Source organism: Pseudopipra pipra, chromosome 1 (assembly GCF_036250125.1).
Source record: "Pseudopipra pipra isolate bDixPip1 chromosome 1, bDixPip1.hap1, whole genome shotgun sequence".
Taxonomy (NCBI): Eukaryota; Metazoa; Chordata; class Aves; order Passeriformes; family Pipridae; genus Pseudopipra; species Pseudopipra pipra.
Window position 1 is genome coordinate 121,673,558 of NC_087549.1, and position 14,198 is coordinate 121,687,755.

Below are 14,198 nucleotides of genomic sequence, written 5' to 3' on the forward strand. Positions count from 1 at the left end.
TTGTATTTCTACTTTTCTGTTTTCGGGATAGTCGTATGTTGATTGGTAAGTGTAAGAAAATTTTACAGTTGGCTGTTGCTGTTGTTTTTGCTAATGAAGAAAACACACTGCTGGAGGAGTTACACTCCCCCAAATTCTCAGACACTGCATTGCTTTTATCCTGTGGAATGGATATTTGCCATATTAAAAGAACCGTGGTAACTTTTATGGAATGCTTTGTTTCTACACGACTATATAAATGTATCATCTGTATAAGAATGAAGAATTACAGTGCAGGTTAGAGCCTTAGTTTGTGATTCTACAATTGCAGGTGTACTTAAAGTACACTGTTGAGCTTGACTCTTTTGATATGGTTATTGTGCCTACCTAGTTGTTTTCAAGATTAAGGCTTTGGATATGAATCTTTAGTCAGTCAGGGAGTTCAGAGGCAATGTGAGAACACTTGAAAATACTGTAACCAGTAAGTGACCTATATTAGGAGCTGGGTAATTGTTACTGCTGAAATAATAAATTACTCAACCATCTTTGAAACCTGAACTTCTGAAATAATATGGCAGGAATACATGAATAAAGGCTATATTGATGTTTTAGCTTTATCTCTTACTTTAGGTGATGGAAAGTAATTGTTATAGTACTGCAATTTGTTAGGACTTACATAGCATAATTAAGTGAGCAAGAATCAAATGTCACCATAGGATTTGCCGTCCTAAGCATAAATAGCTAGGGAACAAATGTATCCCATTTAGACTCTGAAATGAGTGTTAACTATGCTGTGTGTAGAGCTGAAAATAATTTTCTTAGTTTTTTCACAGTAGTATCAGGACAACTCTTTACAGCACTATTTTATCTTTTATTTTTTTTCTTTATTAGATGTTGAAACATTTGTTTCCCAAATGCTAAAAGGAGAAAATCTATCCAAGAAAGCAAAAGAAAAAAGAGAACTTCTTCTTAAGAAGATAAAGGATGTTAAGGCAAGGTAAGTAGCTTCATGGTTTTAATATGTTATAAAGTCACTTAGTGATAACTTAAGTTTTTTTACAATCTTTTAACAAACATTGAAACTATTAACAATTAAAAAAATCTGTGTAAGTTCTGATTTTGTCAAATAATCTTTCTTGAAACTGTTACAATTTAGTAAGAAATGGGATCAGGATGATTGTCCCATTTGAATTGCTTAATATTCTGAACCCTGATTGCAAGCTCTTTGGGTAGAGCTTGCATTCACTTCAGCTTTGGTAAGATTAATTAAAATATGAGAAATATAATGCCTTGACAATGTGAACGAGCTTCCGAACACCATACTCAGCTGCTGTAAAACAGCATAATTCAATACTGACTTTGCTTTGCTATACATTTTGTTGTTTAGCTCTGTAATAGAAAATTGAAACATAACTGAAAACTTTATAGATCATAAGCTTGTTTCAGCAGTGTTAAAATAGTGAAGTATTATGACAGTCAAAGCAGAGGGCTGTGCGTGTCCTTGTTTGTTTTAATGTCAAGGAGGATTTGAGATTGTTTTATAGAGTTTTAATTTCAGTCAGCAATTCAGTAAAGATATTTAGCTATACTTTCATTTGCACTACAGAATTTTCTTTGAAAAATCTCTTTTCTTGCAACTCTAATCAACTTGGATGTAGTTTAGTACTTGCTGTTCTTTTCACATGGTTTCCAAAGTGCTGTTGTTTCCAAACTGTTTTTCTACTGGTCACTCCTGTGTGATATGGCCTAATCGTTCCTTTGATGACATTCTTCTGCCCCTGAGGAAACTTGTTTACAATTTCAAAGACGGCACAATCATCTGGTGAGGGCATCATTCTTTGCATGGCCCTGACTGTAGGGAAACACGAGATGTGTCCTAAATTCTTGTAGTTAAAGTTCTGTGTGCCTTTCATTCAGGCTGTAAATGCTTAGGGAACTAGTTCTCTCCTCTCTGATAAGGAACTAGGATTTTGTTTATTTGCTTGTGCTTTCCTTTGTGGATTATTGGGTTAACTGGCCCTTTATAGAAGACCTGCAGCTACAGCACTACTGACTTTTTTCTTTGGTCTTAGGACTAAACTATGGTTTTTTGGATGATGAAATACCAAAGGGAGGGAACCTGCAGTTATGAACAAAATTGACACTGAATCCTTTGCTATTCACTTTTGTGACCCTAATTCTAATTCATTCCTCATCTCCTGTAATATTGTTCACTATTAACAGTGTTTTGCTTTTCATGCAGACTACAAAATCTATGCACATTCTAGTCATCTTTGATTTTCACATCCCACATGTTGGGCTGTGTCTATTACTGCCACTTGCTATGCTGCATTTCTTAGATCTGGCCTTTTATCTCTGTTGGCATTTCTCAGTTTCTTATCCCTAGACCCTTCATTTTTCTTCTGCTTGTTACTTGCAAGAATCTTCTTACCAACTAACCTGATACGTGCACTCCTTATTATCCAGAAGGATGATCTTGGCAGCTGCATTTTATTTGTCAGTTAGTTCTGATGAAATCCTCCTCTTTTCACATAAACTCTAGTCCATGAATGCTTCTTGAATGCCATTTTACGTAACTCTGTCCTGATTATTTATCCGTATCATCAGATCATTTTTGTTTCTGAAATAAGTTTTAGCTCTGAAGAAACAGTACATTTTCTTCCTGGGATGGTAGAATTTTTTTTTATGCATTAAATAAGTTTAGCTCTCCTTATTTGGAAAGGATTTTTTATTTAGGCTTTTAAATTTTTGCTTAATTATTAATACATTTTCGTTTAGATTTCTGCAAGTTTACTGCAGCTAAAACAACTATTTGTGATAATTTTTTTTTGTCTTTACCTGCTGACCTATATTTTAAAATATGCTCAGTGGCTTTTACTTGTGCATGAAAAGTTTTGAAACATGTTAACGTTTAGAAGGCTTACTAAAATTAAAGATGCTTTTGTATGTTTATACCTTAAGATGACTGAGTAGATGTATGTTCCTTGAAAAGGCTGCTCTATCTGAGTTTGGGTTTTTTTAAAGTCTTTTTTAAAGTGGCTGGGGATTCTTTCAGCTGCAAAGAGAAAAGAAAAACTGAGTGAATACTTCAAGCCAAAGACAAAGACTGCAGAATTTGAAAGGAAAACTTGCAGCGCTAAGTTTCAGCTATGAAACTTGTTGAAAACTAGTTGTTGTTCTGTGCCATGTCCTGGCACCGTGGGCTTGCAGGTGTGCATTGCTTTATGATGTTTCTTCTTCTTCTCCCCGCAGTTACTCTCGGGAGTTCCCGGAGGAAGGTGAGTCTCGTGCCCCTTTCCCTCTCCCTCTCCCACCCGGCGCTTCCCCGGTGCCTCTCGCATCCCGAGGCCGAGGGCGCTGGCTCCCCCTGCTGCGGGAAGCGGGGAACGGCTGCCCGGGACTCCGGAACTCTCGCTCGGAGCTGGGTCCCCCTCCCGTCACTAAACGCATCGGAGAGCGCTTGCTGATGGAAAGACTAGTTTAGAAATACAGTTCAGGATTTAATACATAATGGAGCTTGTTATGGAGATTATTTGTTATCAATTTAATATAAGCGGAGTTTTATTAGCAGTAGTGTAGCCTTGTGAAAGACCATGTGATGCAGGGTTTTTTTTTTCTTTTTCCCCGGAGGAAGTGTATGCAAAGTAGCCTGCTTAGGAGATAAAATTTTAACAGAGATGACTTATTTCAGCCTTTTTTCTTAACGTTGCAAAAGTCTTCAATTCCATAGTGATGTTTCTTTAACCTTTTAATAGGATCATCTAGGGGCAATATGATATTGGCTTTCGATCCACACTGAATGAATGTTTTCATAGTGCAGCGCGAGCTCAGACCTTTAGCTGGAGAGGAGATGATTTAGTGTGCGAGTAATGAAAACTGAAGTGTGGGTTATCTATTGTCTTCCAGTGGAGTTAAAACAAAGCTGCAGAGTTCAGTTTAGAGAAGGCTGAGGGTTTGTTGCTACAGTGTTCTGTTCTGTAACTAAACCTGGAAGGGCTCTTATTTCCATGATGCTAATTCTTGAGGTCATGACCTATAGCCTGTGGATGCTGGTATGAGGGTCACAGTGCGAGGTCAAAAAAGCCTATGCAAAGCTTCACATTTTGCAGTGGTTGAAGAACTGTCTGTTTCTGGACAAGGAGATTCAAATGTGTAGGCTACAGTGTGCCTCCTGATGAAGTACAAATATGTAAGTCGTAATAGGCAAGTAATGTTATAACAAGGCACAACAAGCTCATACATTTCTTATGCCTGTTTAAATCAAGTTATGCAGCCATAACAGTTCAACTGAAAGGGAAAATGCAACTTGAAACTTCCCAAGATTGCCAAAGTTTTATAAGTTCAAACTGTGTGATTGTTTAAAAATTGTGTTAAAATAATTTGCTATTTTTTTATATTGCACATGGCACCCTTACAGAGGATAAAATGTAGTTTCCCTCCTCTTCTCATTGTCCAACAGAACTAAGTGTGGGAAAGTAAAGTGTTATTTTATTTAGGAAATTACTAACATGAAATTAGGTGGGATGGTTGTTTCACTACAAATGAATCTGACCTTGGGAGAGCATGTTTCTGAAGATTTGATAATTTTCTGAGGCTCTGACTCTCTAATGAGCATGAGAGTTGTCTACAAAGAGTAGAGTTTGCATTTAGTGGTTTGCTTTATTTGAAAGTCAAGAAGATTCTAGTCTATTTACTTTAGAATTTCAAAATCAAATTAAGATTTTCCTTTCTAATTCAACAAATTATTAATAAAAATGAGATTTCATTTTCTCCAGCAAAATGGGTGGTTTAATTTATATAGTCTGTAATTGTTACTGCGTAACTTGCTCTGATTTCTTTAAAATTTATATTCAGTCTTATTCTTTTTATTAGAGTACATGTGATTCTTAAGAAGGATATATTGCCTTTTTTTAAAATTCTTATGATGTGTTTCTAGTTCAGATCACAGAACTGTGTACAGATGGTGAAGCTTGCCAATGCTGACACTTTAGTTTTCTTTTGGTATTTATCAATAAAATGAAAGTTATACCATTGTTTTCTGCAAGCAAGGATAAATTTCTCCAAATTCATGTGCATTTGCATACATGAATGTAAAAAAAAAAAAAGAGAAATCAGAGCCTGCATTTAGTTGCAAAATATTTGAGGGAATGCAATCCAGTGGTATGAGTTGTTGGTATAACTTCCAGAGTTCAAGAAGTGTTGCTAAACTTTATTCTGTTGTGTCAGTCGTTAGGCCTGTACAAATTAGGCGTGACTTGTGTAGGTGTAGAACAAAGGACCCACATGGAGGTAGGCAGTCAGATTCTTGGTCAGCTCCTAGTGGAACAAAGCAGCGGCAGCAGCTGAGTGAGGTCAACTGTTGTGCCTGTTCATACTGCTGTGCACACCTTGACATTTGAAAAATGGAAAATTTGGAAAAGATTGAAAACTGAGAAGGCAGTGATGGTCAGTTCCAACTCCCTCCAGACAAAGAAGAAATATCCTGAAATATAAGGTGAAAAAAGAGAATATCTTTTAGGGGAAAAAGGAGGGGTGGAATCAGACTTCTGGAAACTGTGCTGAAACAAACTAGAAAGAATAAAACTATTGTGTATATTTCATCTTCATATTTGCTGTTCTTGGTTTTGCAGTAGCAGTTACTCCGTTTTTTAAATTCAAATAAAATAGTCTTTGTTGAAGCTGAAAGTGAAGACGAAGAATGGTTCATACTATGTGCCGTATTACCATGGTATAGTAATTATCATGCTACATCAGTTGCTTTCAAGAATCTTCTGAGTTGTGACCTGTCATCCTTCCAGAGGCATCCAGAAGAAGTGGACTAACACTTTCAAAATTCATAGATTTCATCTATGACATAATGAAACTTGACTCTAGCCTCTCAAACATGGCTCCTTCAGCTTGTGAGTTGTTCCACAAGTACGGGTTGTGGGCATACTTGTCACTCCACTCTCATCACTGAATGTTCTTGTAGTTCCACTGGCGTTGTATGTAGTTATTAGTAAGTTTGACCAAGCTCTTGTATGTGAACTCCTGTTTTATGGGCTTTGGCCAATAGCATACAGAGTCCTGCCTGCCATAAGGATAAAGCAAAAAGGTTTAAAATAATAATAGTAATGGTGGTAATAATAATAATAATAATAATAATAATAATAATAATAATAATAATAATAATAATAATAATAATATTGAAGAACATGTGTACAAGTAGAACCAAGCTCCTTAAAACCAAAATCTTCCATGTGTGTATCTCTCAGAAAGTGCATACACACTTCTTTGCAACCAGATTGATGAATTTGAGGACTTTCTTTCATCATCTTAAAAAGAAGCCTTCTGATGTTGTCAGGTCAGTAAATATGCAGTAAATATGGCAAAAGCATCTTTTGTGTCTACAGACTGAAAAAAACACAACTTTGTGGGAGAAGTGGGTACACATGAAAATGAAAGACACAAATTTCATTGTATAGGAAAATATTTAATTCTCTTGTGTGATGTGTTATCTGGTTTTACACTGTGACTTTTACAGTTAAGTATATTGTTGATTTATGGACAAAGAAAGTCCGTGTTGTTCTTATGACAAAAAAGGTACAATTATATTAATATCCAAACCACTAATGTTTCCTCAAATTTTATTTTTATTGTTTTTGAACATTATATCTTTTTTGTTCTTAAATTGAGGAACTCTGTAGAAATGTCTTTTTCTCTTAGACACTGCTGCCTTTTTTTCAGTTAATTTGAAATATTTGACTCTTTATCTAAGCAGTTTAGGCAAAACAAAACACTCAGTGACCCGTTCTAAATCTTAGAATTGGGAAGGAACTTGAAAACTAAGGTTATTTGCCTACAAATTAGATTAGTTTTTTTATAAGACTAATATTCCACTAAGGATATAAAACTCTGGACTTTTTCAAAGATTCTGACTTAATACAGTTTTTGACGTTTCTCTGTTTTGAGATTAATTGAATCAATACTGTGACTGCCAAAATGTTTAGTTAACAGAACCTTGTTTTCAATTTATGCTAAAAATAGTGCTAAAGTTGGCAGAAGCACTGTAAGCTCTAGAAACTGCATTTGTGTTTGAAATTCACTTGCCATCTGTTCTTTGCATTTATTTTAGTAAAATATATATGTTTAATCACTTCTTACAAAATACTTTGGCTCAGTGCTGAAAGTCAGACACCAGAAGTACTAGCCAAATAGAGTCATAATATGGGAATTTGCAGAAAAAGTTCCCCATAAAGGTCTCAGTGCACCTTATATCTGATCTATTTATGCAGAAAAGTATGATATGACATTTTCTAACTAGCACTTTTCACTCTGATAAAAACTGATGAAGATCCACTTTAGTTTTCATTTCACTGTAGTATAATAGCGGGTGAATCTACGTCTCTAGAGCATTGGTGTTATTCTCTATGTAATTATTGGGAGCACCTGTAGGAAACCTTTAAATGACTCCGATGCCTCTGGCTCTTGGCAGAGCAGAGAGTGTCTGGAGCCTGAGACATCTGCTTCCTGGAAATAGTCAAGCTGATAGAATAGCACTATATGCAAAGGCTTTATATTTTTTTTCGTTTCTGTTTTTCTTTTTCTTTTTTTTTTTTCCTCTATACACTCTTTGTCAGGAAATGGCAGCAGGTAGGATTCATTTGGACTTGAGAAAGGGAGTCAGTATCTTGTGGTCACCAGAGCTATATGTGGATGCAGATTCTATATTTTAACACACTTGAACTTTCAGCAGGAGCATAAATACATCGTTAGTATTTAACCATAAATGGGAAAGATATGGCTTAGCTGTTATCCGGTTGTTCGGGGATCATCATAATATATTTCTGGAGAGACCATCAAATGCATCAAAAGTGTGCCAAATATCACTCTGTCCTGGAAGTCTGGAAGGTTTCACTGTAGGCGAGTCACTGTGTTGTCCCTTTCAGCTACACGCAGCTGTTATCTGTGAAGTGTCCATGCCAAGTGCAATTTCAAGCAACACAAGATACAGCCACCAGTGCAGCACAAAATGGTCTTGTCCTGATATACATCATAATAATGATGCAAAAGGAAGGAAAAAGTTGTGTTGCTTTTCTTGCATGAAGCATATTTGCTTGCAAACTTAATGCTGTTTCAGTATTGTTTTAAGAAATAGCTGTTAAAGAGTTTCTACTTGACCTTTACAAAACAAGCCATTAAAAACCATCATGTTAATAAGGGACTCTAGAAGGCTCTTCAGGAATGAGTATGTTGGAGCAGATTGTGTGGCAAAGCATGCATTGAGAAAGTGGCTGTCAGAAGAGTCCAATCTTGCAAGGTGACTGCTGGGTTGGGTCAGAGCATCGTCTTAAAAATATAAACTGCTCCTATTAAGCCCGTGCCAGCTTGAAAGCAGCTTTGTCTACTTGTTCTTTTGAAAAACTGTGTAGTGAGAACCTTGCTTGATCTGCTTGATGATCCAGTCCTTTGTTTGGTGGGTTCTTACCGCAGCAGAGATTGGAGAGGAGGAAGTGATTTCAACCTGCTGTGACTTGGGACCTTCTGAAATGGCAAGAAGCAGGGTGTTTTGACCTACATGTCTTTTTATTTTTGTGAGTTGTTTTATTTCTCTTATACTTGAGCAATTTTAATGCATCATTCTGTCTAGATGTTTTGGAAATAAATTGGAAGTGTTTAGTTATCTGAGGATGTGAGCTCGCAAGTCTCTTTCAGAGGTACTGGCTGAAATATCTTGCTTCTCTTTTTTAGGTTAAGTGGTGGAAGCAGTATCTTTAATGCTTAGGAATTCATTATTATAATCTCACTGTTGCAGAAGAAAATGAATTTTTGGAGCAAAAAAATGTCTGGATTTTTTTTTTTAGCTGAATTCTTATAACGTAATATGGTCCTGTTCGTTATATTCAACTTATACCAACTGAATTTGTTGGAAATTTTCAGAATGGGGGGTAGGCACTGAACTACAGCTCTTGTTACAATGAGGAGAGTTTGTTCAATGCTCCGTTCCTAATGTGGTACACTTACCCTTTGGTATGCATTATTTCCTAAATCAATAAATAAGCTGTAATGGAAAAGGTAGCATTTAATAAGGAACGACATTGTATGGTTTTTTTTTTTTACAGACAGCATAATATATTGATTCTGCTATCAAACCTGTAAGAGATTAGTTTAAATTGCAGAAGCTGGGGAATAGGGTCAGTTCTTATACATATTTTTGCTATTGTTGTGACTGTTAAATATCTACCATTAATTAATCCTTTTTTCTCCCCAACTTCCATATAAATCATATGGTGTTCTGGGGAAACAAGAAACTATATTAATGAGCATCAACTCCGTAATTATTCTTGTGACTACATAACAGGGACACATTCATGTCATTCCTTTGTGCAATAACTTTTGCAAAGAAGTATTTTTAAACTGGTCATTAATTTTATGACCACAGAAATGAGATGCAAAATTTATGCTGTTGTCATTGGCAGAGGTTCAAGGCACTACTGACATTATATGTGATTGGAATGGAATGGCTGCCAACTAATGAGTCTATAGACGTTTGGTTTGAGCATGCTTTGCTTTTAGATCACTGATTAGGCAGCAATGCTTTCAATTATGCCTTCAAATTGTATTGGATACATTTACCTGATGCCCATTGTTGCTTTGTAGTTCAGTTTTCTATTACATAAGTGCAAGTTGAATGCTTTTCTTTAATTTATTGATGCTTTTTGGGTGTATTTTTAGGTACTTGGCACCTGAAGAGAGTAGTGGTTTGTGCTGCTCAACACTGACTCCTGTGATTGTTCAAGGAGTAACATATGGAGCTTCAAGTGCAATTCTGTCTGCTCTTACTCCATAGGTGGAGTATGAACTTCAATGCAACACGTTGATGGAAGAGGATGTAAAGTGAAGGAAGGGCAGAGGTTATTCTGAGTGGGAATGTAGGAGATGTATAGAATCAACAAGAAGCCTGTCTCTGAACTGTCAGAAGCAATATCTTTATATATTAATAGCATACGCTCCTAAGATGTCTTTTAACCCTGATAGAATTGGAGGAAAAACTCCAAGGATGATACCAGAAAATAGTCATTCTTTTATGTAAGCACATAAACACATTGTGAGATGTTGCCTGTTAAAACTCCAGAGCACATTGAGTCAACTTTCCTACGGAAATGTGTGCAGTTCTGTACAAATTAGATGATCTAAGGATTACATTTTTCAGGGTATAATACAAATTTACGAATACATTTATTTAAAATAAAAAATGGAAAATTTTTTGTTTAATCTAGGCCTGCATGACTGCAGGTTGCTTATACCTCTGTTTAGTGTCTGTCACCTATTCTCCATATTTTTCACTTAAAGTGTGGGTACCTAAATTGTATGACATAGGATTTATTTATTTGTTCTGATTGTCATTCTCAGTGAGGGCCTTTTTTTCATGGAAGTCTTCAAGCCTTATTTAGGATTTAACACCTAGAGAATGCTTTGAAGTCTGTAAAGCACTGAGTGTGTAATTTCTTCATAATACCTCAACATTTTTCAGTTGTTTTAAAAGCACTTTGAATTTGGATATTGTAGAAATAGAACAGATACTTGCTTTACCATAAATCTACATTCGGTGTTGCCACGTTCTTTGATGTTACAAATACACTATATACCTGTGTCATGGCAACTGAGCCCCACATGGGGTAGAGAAGATAACTGGAAGGGTAAAAGTGAGAAGACTCATGGGTTGATATAAAGTTTAATAGGTAAAGCAAAAGGCACACATGCAAGCAAAGCATAACAAGGAATTCATTCATTACTTCGCATGGATAGGCAAGTTGTTCAGCCATCTCCAGGAGAGCAGGACTGTCACAGTGACTTAGAGAAACAAACATCATCACTCCAAACATCCTACTCTTCCTTCCTTCTTCCCCCAGATTTATAGGCTGAGCATGACATCTTATGGATGTCATGTGGAATATGTGTGGAATATCCCCTTAGTCAGTTGGGGTCAGCTGTCCCAACTGCGTCCCCTCCCAACTTGTGCACTCCCAGCTTTTTCGCTGGTGAGTTGGTGTGAGAAGAAGAAAAGGTCTTGACTCTGTAAGCACTGCTCAGCAGTAACTTAAACATGCCTGTATTATCAAGACTGTTTTCAGCACAAATCCAAAACATAGCCTGATACCAGCTACTATGAGAAAAATTAACTCTTTCCTAGCCAAAGCCAGCACAGTCTGGGATAGGTACAAGTAAATCGTGCCCTAAATATGTTTGTATGTATGTATTAAAAAGGTCCTTGTTCCTAGATCTTAGCTTTTATATGGAAGTAAAGCACAAATTTTTACTGAATTTGAAATCCTAAGCATGCTTGGAAAATGGTAGTATAGTGACTTAATGGAAGAGCAAGGTAACAGTGCAGCTATGCAGACTTACATAAGAGATTATGTATTGCTGAGTGGGGCAAAATTCCCTGCAGATGTTCTTTCTACATATAAACTAATTTTCATCCACAAGTGCTATTCATTCAAATATACTAAGGTTTACGATTCAACCCATGAATTTTGAGTGCTGGAGTGTGGTGTTTGTGGAAATGTTTTCCTCTAGAAATACAGCCTAATATTTTAAATTTATACTGTCACCTTCATGAAGGTTAAATGATAGTATGTTTATGCATAGCTGATAAGAGGACATTTTTGATTGACAGCCAGTGCTTATATATACACATATATTCTGTGCATTCTAGTACTGGTAAAAGTTTAGGACAGGAAAAGAGTGGAAAAACTTTTACTATTCTATGGGTTGTAAATATCATGTCTACTCTTTTTATATGGAGTCTTTCATCTAATAAAGATATATATAGGCAGAGAGAGACAGGCAACTGGTCTCTGGCATCTAAGTGTGAAAGATGATCATGCTGGCTGTAAATAAGGCATAATATTTTCTGTTCATGTGCTATCTACTCTATGTTTTTTTGTTTGGAGGAAGAGGTGAATCCTGGAGAGGGATAATTTACTTTTGATTGGTTTGACAGGTGTGATGAAATGCAAGTATTTTGATCAGATTAACACGATGACTGGCGTGCTACTGGGAGAGGACTGTGTCAGAAATAGATTGGAGTCAGGTTCAGATTCAGAGCAGTTGTTAAATGGCATGAGAGCTTGAAAGGAAGCTTTCCCAGGAAAAAGCACACTAAATTAATGAAGGAAAAGCCAATTTAGTATTTGACAACCTTTCGATGTAAAAGAATTCCAGCAAAGCAAGTATCAGGCTTTGTTGTCTTATCTGCATAGAAAACTTGCTGTTCTTTGCAAACAACTGTGGTGCTTTCTGGACACGGACTGTGAATTTTCCATGAATTTCCATTATTGAATAGGAAGGGGTAAACTTGCAGCCATGGTGAGGCGATCCTACTGATGAGCACAATTCCTGTGTCTGTGGAGAAGAATATTTTCACTGTGCAGGGGGTTTATTTTAGATTCTGAGAAACTAGTTACCCTATACAGTGCTCCAAAAAGGAACATGTGAATAGGAAAAGGTATCTGGAGATCTCTGGAAAGCTTTCTGTGTATGTATATACAAAAAAACAGTGCTTGAACAATTTACTGTTACATGGTTTTTAAGAAATTTGAGGGTCATTTGATCTATCGGTGCATCAACTTTATGATTCTCATCTGGTCATTTTTGTCGTGTTTAGTTTTTCTCCTTCACCAAGACTTGATTTTATTTTTTTTTAGGAGCAATATAGTTTATGTTCTTTTTCCAACTCTTTTTTGCCTAGATGTATTAAACATATCTGAGAAAATATACTAAGTTTCGGGAGGGAGAACTTAAATTTTGTCTGATTAGATGAAAGCCTCGACTAATATTGATTTCAGTTTATCTTTCCTAGACCTTCACACTTACGCATGACACTGATCAGAGTGCATTAGGGCAGCTGATAATGTAGATTTTGTATCTATTGTAGTGGGGCTCTCAGTTGTATAAGAAATTAATTAACAGAATGCTGCATTAAGCCACAAGTTCTGTCAGAAGGCAATTCCACTTCTGGTTTCATGGGAAGAATGCACATACAAATTTGCAAACCAGAGCCTAATTATGGTGGAAAAAAAGTGAAAGTGGGCAGAGGTTGACAAACTGCTGCCAACAATAGCTTGGCATTTCCCGAGAGGGAAGTCGCTGAAGCTCCATCCTGCACTCGGACAGGCAGAACTTTGGAGCCTGGCACTCTCCTTTTCTCCTTCTGCCAGTGTTTTCCCTTGCCCACCTCTTTGCTGTGGTGCGTGTTTCTTCAACCCCTGTGTGAGAAGCTGCCAGCTGTGCGGTGCTGGGAGCAGCTTCATTATATGACAGCATTTAGGGAAACCGCTCCAGCAACGTGTACGCATAAAGGTAGCCCTAGAACAGCAGTGCTCACAGCTGTGCTGGAGCATACGAGTGTCCATGAGAAATGGGAATTTTTCTATTTCAGATAGGAATTGATATCCTCCTTACTATCAAAAATACTTTTATTCTGTCTGCGTTTGCATGATACACTATTTAACCAGCAGTATATTTTTGACTTTCACAGAACTGGAAGATGAGGACAAGTCTGAGAACTTTCTTTCTTCACCTCTTGATAGTAGCTCAATAGCATCTGACCGATACGATAAAGAGGATGAAGCACCTTCTGATGGTATGTGACATTCTTTACCTTAGAATGTACTAGATTTTCCAGTTTACTATGAACTCATGTAATCGGATCCTCATGATGCAAGTGTTAGTGTTGGAAAACAGATAAACAGATAAGCATCACAGCTGGACAGTTTTCTTACCTTTACAAGAACCTTTAAAGGAACTGAAGAGCTCTCTCTAGTGGTCCTAGAGCATAGTGAAGCTGTCTCAAATTTACATGGTGTTTTCAAACTCATGTTTTTTGATAACAAAGCATCTTCTGTAGATGCATATGTTTTTGAAGATAGATCAGTGGCTAAAACAGTGTGAATATTTGTAGTAACAAATTGTTTGTTAATTCAACATTATCAAATTCTTGCTTAATTTTATTGTGCTACTTAATGGCTTACTGTATTATTTATCTAATAAATAATGAAACAGTTTATGTGATTGATATTTTTCTGCAAACTCCGTGCAGAATAGGTTCATAAAATATTAAATTAATTATTCCTACAATGTTTCCTTCCATTAAGACAGTTTTTGCTATATAAATTTTAAATTTGAGTTTGCATTTAAAAAAAAACTCTAGGCTCCGTAGCTGTTTTTGCTTTATT

General features: G+C 36.4%; 1 protein-coding gene across 2 annotated transcripts in view; it reads left to right on the top strand.

Moving 5' to 3' along the window:
* SKAP2 (src kinase associated phosphoprotein 2) overlaps positions 1-14,198 on the top strand; it is a 119,258-nt gene that overhangs the window by 9,706 nt on the left and 95,354 nt on the right. For both annotated transcript variants that reach the window (XM_064674488.1, XM_064674481.1), the window contains exons 2-4: positions 871-976; positions 3,232-3,257; positions 13,502-13,606. In XM_064674488.1, coding sequence (XP_064530558.1) covers positions 871-976; positions 3,232-3,257; positions 13,502-13,606 — 237 coding nt within the window. The remainder of the gene's footprint in view (positions 1-870; positions 977-3,231; positions 3,258-13,501; positions 13,607-14,198) is intronic.